This window comes from Sinocyclocheilus grahami, unplaced genomic scaffold (assembly GCF_001515645.1).
Source record: "Sinocyclocheilus grahami isolate Dianchi unplaced genomic scaffold, SAMN03320097.WGS_v1.1 scaffold1713.1, whole genome shotgun sequence".
NCBI lineage: Eukaryota > Metazoa > Chordata > Actinopteri > Cypriniformes > Cyprinidae > Sinocyclocheilus > Sinocyclocheilus grahami.
The window spans coordinates 121,874-134,127 of record NW_015506892.1 but is presented as its reverse complement, the minus strand read 5'-3'; the positions used below and the strand labels follow the sequence as shown (position 1 = coordinate 134,127).

The 12,254-nt window shown below is 45.4% G+C and overlaps 1 protein-coding gene across 1 annotated transcript in view; it reads left to right on the top strand.

Annotated features, from left to right (window-relative positions):
- The window catches only part of LOC107572183 (multiple epidermal growth factor-like domains protein 10), a 33,488-nt gene extending 24,135 nt beyond the window's left edge, over positions 1–9,353 (top strand). Inside the window, exons 8-10 of the mRNA XM_016258601.1 lie at positions 827–963; positions 7,409–7,621; positions 9,065–9,353. Coding sequence (XP_016114087.1) covers positions 827–963; positions 7,409–7,621; positions 9,065–9,353 — 639 coding nt within the window. The remainder of the gene's footprint in view (positions 1–826; positions 964–7,408; positions 7,622–9,064) is intronic.
- Positions 9,354–12,254: the final 2,901 nt, after the last annotated feature.

Genomic DNA, 12,254 nt, shown 5'->3' with positions numbered 1-12,254 from the left:
ATCGCGAGGCGGGGTAAACAGACAGTGATGTGGAATCGGTGGGCGGGGCTAAACAGGCAGTGGGGTAGAATCAGTGGGCGGGACTAAACAGACAGCGATGTGGAATCGGTGGGCGGGGCTAAACAGGCAGCAGCATATAATCGGTGGGCGGGGCTAAACAGACAGTTACGTAGAATCAGTGGGTGGGGCTAACCAGACAATGCTGTAGAATCGGTGGGTGGGGCTAAACAGGCACCGGCATAGAATCGGTGGGCGGGGCTAAACAGACAGTTACGTAGAATCAGTGGGTGGGGCTAACCAGACAATGCTGTAGAATCGGTGGGTGGGGCTAAACAGGCACCGGCATAGAATCGGTGGGCGGGGCTAAACAGACAGTGATGTAGAGTTGGTGGGAAGGGCTAAACAGACAGCGATGTGGAATCGGTGGGCGGGGCTAAACAGGCAGTGATTTATAATTGGTGGGCGGTGCTAAACACGGCGATGTGGAATCGGTGGGTGGGGCTAAACAGACGGTGCTGTAGAATCGGTGGGTGGGGCTAAACAGTCAGTGATGTAGAATCAGGCGTTGATCTTCTGCAGAGGTGCTGTCGTTTTGCCAGTCTGGCTTCAATATAAGCTGTTTTTAGACTAACGAGAAAGTTTTGAGTTCTAAAACTTACAGGATGTTTTTATTGAACAATGACCTCTTATATGTCAAAAGGTCAAGGGAATTTTGGCTTCTCAGTTCATGACCCCTTTAAAAGGTTTTGTCTAATTTGTACACATTGTTTGTCTTTGCATCAGAGAATACTGTGTTTTGACAGAAGTGTGTTGGTGTTGTTTTCAGGGAATGGTGTGCGGGCAGCCGTGTCCGGCGGGACGCTTCGGGAAGAACTGCTCACAGGAGTGTCAGTGTCATAATGGAGGAAGCTGTTCTCCGTCCACTGGACAGTGCGTGTGTAGCGCAGGATACACAGGAGAGAGGTCAGTACATACACCGCGCTGCGAGACAGCACACTCTAACACCTTACAGCATGGGAACATGTGAATGGTGGCTGCAACTTTCTACAGTAAAGGTGTTGCTGAACAGCTGACACAGTGCTAAACAACAGAACAATCCATTGAACACTGTACATCTGTCCCTTGCAGTCTCATGTTCACTCCTGTCAGCAATGAAATATGGTGCTACCCTGACTTACATCTGTATGACTTGTGCACAATATTCAAGCATCCTTAAGTCACATGATAGCTGTGTGTTGAATTGAATAACACCTCCTGGATTAGCACGGGCACTGCTGAGACAACCCCGTCTATACTAATCATCACAGAGGATCAGCAGGATGTGCTGATCAGTTTAGCTCCAGCGCTGGAAACAGTCTCAGTGCTCTGGAAAACATCGTGTCTGGTTGCAGAGCAGTAGCAATGTGCTCTTGCATCATGAAGAGCATGGAGAAGCAGGTTTCGTATTATCTGAGACCCATGGTTTAGATGGTGTTCCTACACTTCAAACACACCAAAAACTCACACAGATGTTCTCTGAAGTGTATCGTTGGTGGACTTGAGGAGGTGCGCTGGAGCGCGGGGATTAAAGCTGGAGACCAGGGCTGCGTTTTCCAAAAGCATTGTAAGCTTGAGTACATCATAGACCCATTGCTACCAATGGAGCTACGATCAACTTAGGCTTGCAATGCTTTTGTGAAACGCAGCCCAGGCTGGTAAGGAAAGCTGCTGCCTGCACCCTGTAGGCTGCGTGAAGAGGAGAGTGACTTCCAAACCACTTCCTGTCTTGGTCAACGCATCCAAACGTATAGATATGTTTTCACACAAAGCCATTGTAAGACTTCAGAAGTTCAAAGCACAAAGCTCCTTGACTCATGCTCTGATGAACTCAAATGCTGCTTAGTCTGAGATGCATCATATAGACCAGGGATTATTAAAATGTTCCTGGAGTCTCTCCAGCACTGCACATTTTCTTTATTGCTGGGGAGGCTTCAGGAACAGTTTGAAAACCCTTGGTATAGACCAGAAGTTTTCAAAGTGTGGGGAGTGAGAGCAGAGTGGGGCTTTATATCCTGCCGACAAATGTCAATCAATTGAGATTATACTGTAATGTTTATATTGGGGTATATAAACATATCCACTGCTTAAAATGATTAAAGTTACTTCATGTGCTCGCACTTGCATATAACCAGATACAGTAAAGAGTATGTGTATTTGGCGTGCTATCCGAGGGGAGGAATCCAAGCTCAGGATTTACTTTGAACCCAGAGTACTTCCTCCGCATCCTTATCTTATTAGATGGGGTGGTGGGGGGATGCTAAAAAAAATTAACTTTTGTGGGACAGAGGTGAGTTGGCTGTATATATACCTCCCATAATGCTAATTAAGTTGATTAAGTTGATTATCTGATCATTTCCATCTGGTGGTGATTATCTGAACGTGCTCCTCCCAAACTTTGCTCTTTGAACCCAGAGTACTTCCTCCGCATCCTTATCTTATTAGATGGGGTGGTGGGGGGATGCTAAAAAAAAATTAACTTTTGTGGGACAGAGGTGAGTTGGCTGTATATATACCTCCCATAATGCTAATTAAGTTGATTAAGTTGATTATCTGATCATTTCCATCTGGTGGTAATTGGGTGATTATCTGAACGTGCTCCTCCCAAACTTTGCAAATAGAACATCATACAATAAAGTGATAGAAACATCAGTGAAAGTGAAAACAATTAGTATAATAAGCACAACAAACCATGCAAGAGATAGAATTGAATATTCACAAAGGGTGCGTTTGGGGCACAAGCACTTCAGAACTACAGAAGAGAGTTGATTTTCCTAATGTCACTGCAGTGGCTGTCAGAACAGCATTTACTCATATGCATGTAGATGTAGAGTAAGTCATGCAGCCATTTCTCCTGGTGTTACATCCAGCAGTAGCAGAATGCACAGCTGTAATTACAGTATGAGCGACTGAGCAGCATGTATTTAAACTGCAGAAATAGAAACGCAAGTGCATTTTTATGACTTAATAAGAGCTTTGGCTTCACCAGACGTCACTGTTACCTCCGGTTTACCCTGATTTCACCACACCCTATCGGCTGGAAAATAATCGCTTAACAGCCACAGGGAGGAGGCCATCAGTGTGTGTGTGTGTGTGTGTGTGTGTGTGCTTAACTAAGTGGTTAAGAGTTGAAGAGAGTGAGTCTCTGTTTGCAGGAGGATATTTGTGGGATGCTGAACAGAAAAGTAGTCTCTGAATCAGCGTCTCTTTCATGTGCTGCTGCTGGTTCTCTGCTAATGGCTGTGATAAGTGTGTCCTCATGACATGTTGAGTTCCCTCTATCACTGCATCCAGCTCCATAGGGACTGATAGAAGTTTTATTATGAGCTCAGAACATACGGTAAAGACACAGACAACACAAAGCAGCTGTTACTGTGCATTCTTTACATAGTTTTAATGCTGCTTATGTGAAGAATGATGTAGATGTAGAGTAAGTCATGCAGCCATTTCTCCTGGTGTTACATCCAGCAGTAGCAGAATGCACAGCTGTAATTACAGTATGAGCGACTGAGCAGCATGTATTTAAACTGCAGAAATAGAAACGCAAGTGCATTTTTATGACTTAATAAGAGCTTTGGCTTCACCAGACGTCACTGTTACCTCCGGTTTACCCTGATTTCACCACACCCTATCGGCTGGAAAATAATCGCTTAACAGCCACAGGGAGGAGGCCATCAGTGTGTGTGTGTGTGTGTGTGTGCTTAACTAAGTGGTTAAGAGTTGAAGAGAGTGAGTCTCTGTTTGCAGGAGGATATTTGTGGGATACTGAACAGAAAAGTAGTCTCTGAATCAGCGTCTCTTTCATGTGCTGCTGCTGGTTCTCTGCTAATGGCTGTGATAAGTGTGTCCTCATGACATGTTGTGTTCCCTCTATCACTGCATCCAGCTCCATAGGGACTGATAGAAGTTTTATTATGAGCTCAGAACATACGGTAAAGACACAGACAACACAAAGCAGCTGTTACTGTGCATTCTTTACATAGTTTTAATGCTGCTTATGTGAAGAATGACGAATCGCATTTTACAAGTGGAACACACATTTCTACAAGAATACATCAATTTAAATGTTCTCAAATCATTTTTTTGATGACATTTATTGATTCCATCGCTTTCCCCCCGCAAAAAGTCTTTAAACAATTTTCCCACTTCATTCAGTTCTCCCTGCATCTGGGAGCATTCAGAGACTAATGTGCTGGTTTGTGATAAATGTTTGGGAAGATAATCACTGAATAGAGGAGATATTGAACTTAAAGCATTAGGGCATTTGAAAAGTATTGGCTGGTCATATGGATGTCCTGATGTTCCCTAGCACGTCATTGAGTCCATAAATAGAAGTCAGAAATGCACTCCAAACAGTTTGAACTTTGTTTGAAAAAGACGTTGATGCTATGGGAACTACAATTCCAACGCCGCCATGCTCAAGGCAGTAAGCCTGCCCACAAGACTGTGTATAAGCACAGACATTTGCTGAAGGCAGACTGTAAACGGAGTTCCTCTGAAGAACTCTAGATCCTGGGGTCAAATCCGCATCCAGACTGTAGAATCTGACCAATGTGTGTGGAGAGGACCATCCTGTCGCAGCACAAACATCCTGTAAGAGTGCACCCCTAGCAAGGGCTTTGGGAGACAGGCCATAACCCTTAGAGGTGAATCCAAACCACACCTCATAGGAGAGGGTAATAGCATCTGTAATCCAGTGCGAAATACGCTGCTCAGTGACCGCAGTACCTCTATTGCAACCATCAAATCATATTTAGAGCCGAGAGGATCTACGCCAGTGGCCTGAGTGCTGAACATGGACCCTCAAAGCATGCACGGAACGTAGCAGGTGAAGGCTTACCTACTCTAGCATCTCAAGAGGCCTAACAAAAGCCTGCAAAGTGACCGACTGATTTTTTTTTTCATGTTCGTCATCCTTTCCTATCAAAATGCTTGCTACGAATGTGAAAACTCAGAAAATCTAACCTGGTCCGAATTTTTTTATGACGAACGAAAGTTTCACAGGCAGTGTGTAAACGTGATTGACACAACGTGAGGTGTATAAACATATTTATTTTTTAACGTGCGAAAATTTCAGATGAGAATTTCGGACTCAGCGTGCAAAGACCTTACAATCAAAGTCACACATGCAGGAGGCAGATGTGTCTGTGTCATGGTCGAATCCCACCCCCAGAAAATTGCTCTCTGATTTGGAGAAAGTACACATTTTTGGGGCTTTAGTCTGAGTCCCAGACACGCAGGTTTTCCATGATGAAGCAGATGTCAGAGAACATCTCTTCAACCCTCTGGCTCGCCTCATACCCCTACCAACCACTGCTGAGAACGAGGATGCTGCTTGTGTATGTAAGCGAGCAGAGTACCTCAGTGTGAAGATCGGGAAAGTACAGGAGATAGCTGCAGGAAGACTGCACTTGTGCTGCTGTGAGGAAGCCATCATCGATTTCTGTCGAAGCATAGTCTGGCCACTGCACGCTGCTCAGAAGAAGCATCCATCCAACCCCTAAGGATCAGATGCAGAAACCATGGGCCTCATTTATAAAGCGTGATTTGATCTTAGAGTGTGCATGCGCTTAAATCCACGCCAGCGTTCATATTTGTAAAAAGGGTCTTTGACATGGAAAAGTGCTTAGCGTCACGTCACGGTCTGAGCAGATGTACTCACTTTTTCTTGTTGGAGTACTGCAGGTTTCTGGAAATGTAAGCTGTTCTTGCAGCTCGCTGTTCTGAATTAAAGCATTTGGATGATGACTGGTGATCTTTTATATGTTAATGACATTAATTAGGAGTTTACAAGGCAGAGAGCTGAAACCATTCAGTTGCGCACAAGTTCAAGATCATTTACGATTCATAGATTTCACATCTGAGAGGCGTAGGTGTGTTTTCTGTGCATATGTTCATTCTGTGAATCACACGTACGCATATTTGAGAGATGATCGCAAGATCAAATTTAGGATGGTTTCTGCGCAACATTTGAGTTCCTCGTCCTGATTTGAAGAATTCACACAGGAATTATTTTGTAGACGACACATGCTCAACAAACACGACTTCTGAAGACAAATAAGATGTTGGGCATGCATTTCTGGCATCTATTTATGGACGTCATGGCTATACTGTATGTTCATATGTCCAGCCAATCGTATTGGCATGTTTAGACAAATTGTTCAGACACGGGCTCACGCAGAAACATTCCCATAGCATCAATGTGATGACGCAGTGTTGAGTTCCACTCGAGAGGGAACTGAGTCAGAGAACTACAATTACAAACATTTAACTCCCAAACGTGCTGTGACAGGATTAAAATAATAATGTGCTGCTTTCTGTTAAGTAACAATAAAGGGAAAAACACACATTTGTTGACCTCTTACTATATAACAAAACACTGAAGATAGGCAGTGATTGTATTCGCTGTGAGTCAGAAGCTTGTTCAGCATCTTCAAGACTGCTGCAATGTGTGTGTGTGTGTGTGTGTGTGCATGTGTGCACTGCAGGGAAAATGAGCACTTCTCCAATCGGCCGACCATTCAGTATACCACTCTGTTTTGGCAAACCCTTCAATCTCAGAGGATATTCTAATTTTTACGATTAAAGCACGACTACAATGTCTTCCAAATACAGTCTGTCAATGTGGTACCTGTCAAATTACAACCCCTACTGTCTGTTACATCAAAATCAACAGGAAAATTAAACGGTTGCCCACGTCTTAAATGGATGCTGTTGTTACAAAGGACTGTATGTGGCCAGACATGATCGCCTGGTTGATCTGATTGTAAAGGACCTGAAAACAATACATAAAGACAGCAAGATTTACCTGCATACTACTGTTGAATTGAACTGGTTCTATCATAACACATCTGTCAGTGACTATTTCAAAAACATTCCAAACACTCCAGACAATGTGATTGTAAACAAGGCTTTGAACTCTATATTTTTCATTGAGGTTGGCTGTTGTTTTTGATCAGTATTTGGTATCTGTATTTTGATTTTGATTTGTATCTGTAAATATCAGCCACTGATTGAAGCTATCCATCAACTTGACTATCATTGTAAGTTAATTACCTTAGTTTTTGGAAGTTTAGGTCATGTGCATAAGAACGTGATTAGAGGGTTGCAGTTGGGTGGATTGCAAAAAATGAAAGCAAAAAGACAGCAGTTTCAGCCATTATATGGAGTATACAAATATGGAAATGAAGATGGTTTGTCTATCCTTGAGTGTTAAATGTTATAAATATAAGGAATTGTGAATGTATGTTAGCCATGTGTACCTGTCATCTTGCAAAATGACTTTCAAAGGTATTTGGATTACATTTTTGTTGCTCGTCTAGTGGATCCAAATAAAATAATAAAATGTGTGCGTGTGTGTGTGTGTGGGCAGGTGCCAGGATCAGTGTCCGGTCGGCTCGTACGGTGTGGGCTGCAGACAGGTGTGTAGCTGTGTTAACGGTGCCCAGTGTTATCATGTGAGCGGAGAGTGTCTGTGTGAGCCGGGATACACGGGTGAGAGCTGCGAGGAGCGCATCTGTCCAGAGGGGCTGTACGGTCTCAAGTGTGACAGGAGGTGCCCGTGTCACGTCAATAACACACGCAGGTAAGACAAACACTGCACATGTGCTTCAGCTTCTTCTCTTAATGCAGTGATTACATGGCACAGGCTCAGGGTCACTGACAGTCTGTTCCCCTTCAGGAACTCGAGCTGTGTTGAAACGCCCCTGTGTGCCCACTCTCTGAATCACATGTGAAATCAGTCCAATGGAATGGCGAAACATCACGGGCGGGGTGACGTATAGACCAGAGAGCTTAAAAGCGCATCCAAAACGAGCAGCGATAGCTTCTGTGTTTTCAGCAAGCGCTCTGTGTGAAACCTGTCAGTCTTATTTTCTGTTGTTTGTATTAACAGTGCACAATCACCTCTATATGGCTAGTTAAACAGACAGCACTTTAGATTGTGTGTTCTTCTCTGCACGTGCTAAACATTATGGGTGTGAATGCACGCGATCGTTGTGTTGTTGTTTGGGAGTGAGGAGTGGGACACACTTCGAGGAGTGTGTCCGTGTTTGCAGTCTTCGGTTCCTGGCCGGCTGTTGCTGATTGGGATCGCATATGAATCTAATGCTCTCTCTCGAGGTTCGGAAGCCCGCGCTGCGGTCTCTTCCCTCTTTGAGTGAGAGTTCTATGCTCCAGCTATCTTCCTCCGAGGAGATTGATGTTAGCACTGCATTTTAGATTGCTCGTTTCTCCCTGCCCTCGCTATAATTAGGGGTGGGGATGCACACGATTTATGTGTGGTTTGTTTTGGAGTGGAGCACGCACATTGCGGGAGCTGAGGGAGCTGGCTGTGTTCATTCATAAAATGTCCCTAGTGTACAAGTGTGCATTTCCTTGGATGCTTAGCTCTGCTCCCGCTAGCGTTTCTTCTCGAGGATAGAAAGTCTTATGCAATATAGAATCGAGTGGCTTGCCTCGGTAACGCGTGCATTACGGGTCTGCAGCAAATAATGTCGGGGGAATTTGTGAGCAGATGGGAGGTTCCTTTTCTCTCTCTTTCCCCCAAACGTGTGCAAATGTATAAATGTGTTTGCAGGCTATTTATCACGATTATTTTTGTTACATCATATATTATAATCAGACCATGTTCACGTCTGGTTGTTTGGCTGCAAGTCTGAGGAATTAAATGATGAATATTCATCTGGCTTTGAGAAGTTAGATATATATTTTGTATACTTATATTTATATATATATATATATCATTCAGCAGAAGGATCGGAGACAGGCCTCACCCTTTCTCCTCCCTCACTCTCTAAATACAGTGCTCTCTTGGTATATAAAAAATTCTCAAGTTAGAGCATGGTGTTATACCTCTCTTCCTCTGAACCGAGCTAGCCACTCTAAGTACACCAGAGGTCAGTCTCGAGAGACTGGTTCCCTTAATAGGTCACCTGGCGGTGTGGGAGCCCCTGCCAAACGTATCTCATTGGGTCCTGCCCCGAGCAGGCTCTGGTTGTGTCAGTCTAAGTCTTCTTTTAAGGTGAAGCCGGATCTACAGACCATTCTTCTGTCTAAGAAGACGTCAGCCAAGAAGTCCTGACGCTTGTGGCTCAGGACTTTTGAGGGCAGTACCCTCTGGGGAAGAGCGGTGTCCCCCTCATCATACAGTGCCCGTCTCTCCTCAGTGCCCTCAGGAGACCGGCCTGTCACCCCTGCGAGCCCCGGTGTTTCAGGCCACAGTGGTCTCCAGCAAGCACATCTCTCAGCATCCGCCCGAAAACGTAGCAGTTCTGGGAGGCTCGCTACCTCCTAGGAGGTCTCCAGCACTGGGCTAGCCGCTCTAAGTACACCGTCTCCATGCCACACCGCACTGATGCAGTAATTCATGCAAAAGGAGGCCCAACCAAGTATTGAGTACATGTACAGTAAATGAACATACTTTCCAGAAGGCCAACAATTTACTAAAAATGTTTTTTTTATTGGTCTTATGAAGTATTCTAATTTGTTGAGATTGTGAGTTGGTGGGTTTTTGTGAAATGTGAGCCAAAATCATCACAATTAAAAGAACCAAAGACTTAAACTACTTAAGTCTGTGTGCATAGAATTTATTTAATACACAAGTTTCACAATTTGAGTTGAATTACTGAAATAAATGAACTTTTCCACGACATTCTAATTTATTGAGATGCACCTGTATATGAGATTGAGGACTCGCCATCTCAATCTTTTGCATATGAAAAGCATACTGCATTTTAGATTGCTCGTTTCTCCCTGCCCTCGCTATAATTAGGGGTGGGGATGCACACGATTTATGTGTGGTTTGTTTTGGAGTGGAGCACGCACATTGCGGGAGCTGAGGGAGCTGGCTGTGTTCATTCATAAAATGTCCCTAGTGTACAAGTGTGCATTTCCTTGGATGCTTAGCTCTGCTCCCGCTAGCGTTTCTTCTCGAGGATAGAAAGTCTTATGCAATATAGAATCGAGTGGCTTGCCTCGGTAACGCGTGCATTACGGGTCTGCAGCAAATAATGTCGGGGGAATTTGTGAGCAGATGGGAGGTTCCTTTTCTCTCTCTTTCCCCCAAACGTGTGCAAATGTATAAATGTGTTTGCAGGCTATTTATCACGATTATTTTTGTTACATCATATATTATAATCAGACCATGTTCACGTCTGGTTGTTTGGCTGCAAGTCTGAGGAATTAAATGATGAATATTCATCTGGCTTTGAGAAGTTAGATATATATTTTGTATACTTATATTTATATATATATATATATCATTCAGCAGAAGGATCGGAGACAGGCCTCACCCTTTCTCCTCCCTCACTCTCTAAATACAGTGCTCTCTTGGTATATAAAAAATTCTCAAGTTAGAGCATGGTGTTATACCTCTCTTCCTCTGAACCGAGCTAGCCACTCTAAGTACACCAGAGGTCAGTCTCGAGAGACTGGTTCCCTTAATAGGTCACCTGGCGGTGTGGGAGCCCCTGCCAAACGTATCTCATTGGGTCCTGCCCCGAGCAGGCTCTGGTTGTGTCAGTCTAAGTCTTCCAAGGAGATGACGGGTCTGAGAACCGTCATTTTCAATAGGAGACTTCAGCCAAAACGTCCTGATGCCCATGGCTCAGGACGTCTGAGGGCAGGCCTCTCTGGGAAAGTGTGGTGTACACCTCATCATACAGTGCCCGTCTCTCCTCAGTGCCCTCAGGAGACCGGCCTGTCAACCCTGCCATCCCCGGTGTTTCAGGGCACAGTGGTCTCCAGCAAGCACATCTCTCAGCATCCGCCCGAAAACGTAGCAGTTCTGGGAGGCTCGCTACCTCCTAGGAGGTCTCCAGCACTGAGCTAGCCGCTCTAAGTACACCAGAGGTCAGTCTCGAGAGAATGATTCCCTTAGTAGACTTTCTGGCAGCGTGGCAATTTCTGCCAAATGTCTCACAATGGGTCCTGCAGAGTGCAGGCTCTGGTAATGGAACAGGAAGTAAACACTCTCTCGAGGAAGGAGGCCATCGAGGTGGTCCCTCCTCGTGACAGAGTCCTGGTTCTACAGCTGGTACTTCATCGTTCCCAAGCAGGAAGTTCCTCAGGTTTGCTATCGGAGGCGAAGCTTACCAATATTGGGTTCTTCCATTCGGTCTTTCACTCTCACCCCGCACTTTCACCAAGTGTGTGGATGCTTCCCTGGCTCCTTTGTGACTCCGGGGCATCCGCATACTGAATTATATCAACGATTGGTTGATATTAGCTCAATCAGAGCGGTTGGAGACTCGGCATCAAGATGTCATCCTCGCCCATGTGAAAGAACTGGTGTTGGGACTGAACGCCAAGAAAAATGTGCTTTCTCCATTACAGAGAACCACTTTTCTGGGCGTAGTGTGGGATTCAACCACGATGCAGGCACGTCTGTCTCCTGCTCGGATCGAGTCAATCCTCACGGCAGTCAAGAGAGTGAGAGAAGGCAGTCACTCACTGTCAAACAGTTCCAGGAACTGTTAGGTCTGATGGCAGCTGCATCCAATGTGATAACTTTTGGCCTGCTGTACATGAGACCCTTGCAGTGGTGGCTCAGGACCATAGGGTTCTTGTGATTGAGGTCACATGGCGATGCTTACGTGCCTTAGACATGTGTAGGAAACCTTGGTTTCTGTCACAAGGCCCAGTGCTGGAGACTCCTTGTCGTCACGTACGCTAACGATGGATTCCTCCCTGATGGGATGGGGAGCGTTCATGAGTGACCGCTCCACCCAGGGTCTATGGGGTGGTCACCATCTCAAGTGGCACATGAATTGCCTGGAGATGCTGGCCGTGTTTCAAGCTCTGAAATACTTTCTCCCGGACCTGAGAGGTCATCATGTGCTGGTTCGCACAGACAGTCAATATGGGAGCAGACAAGGCCAAGGCTTGGGGAATGGAGGCTCCACCCTGAGGTGGTGGAGCAGATTTGGAAGAAGTTTCGAAAGAGCAAGCCCAGGTGGACTTGTTTGTGTCTCGAGAGACCTTACTTTGTCCCCTCTGGTTCTCCCTCTCACATCCAGCTCCTCTCGGACTGGATGCTATGGTACAGACGTAGCCGAGGCTGCGTCTGTACGCATTTCTCCCGATTGCTCTGCTCCCGGGAGTTCTGGAGAGAGTTTGCCGGTATGGGGTGCGTCTCCTAAGTTAGTAGCTCCGTACTGGCCTGGCCAGTCATGGTTTGCGGACCTGGTAGCCCTTCTCAAGACTCTCCATGGGAGATT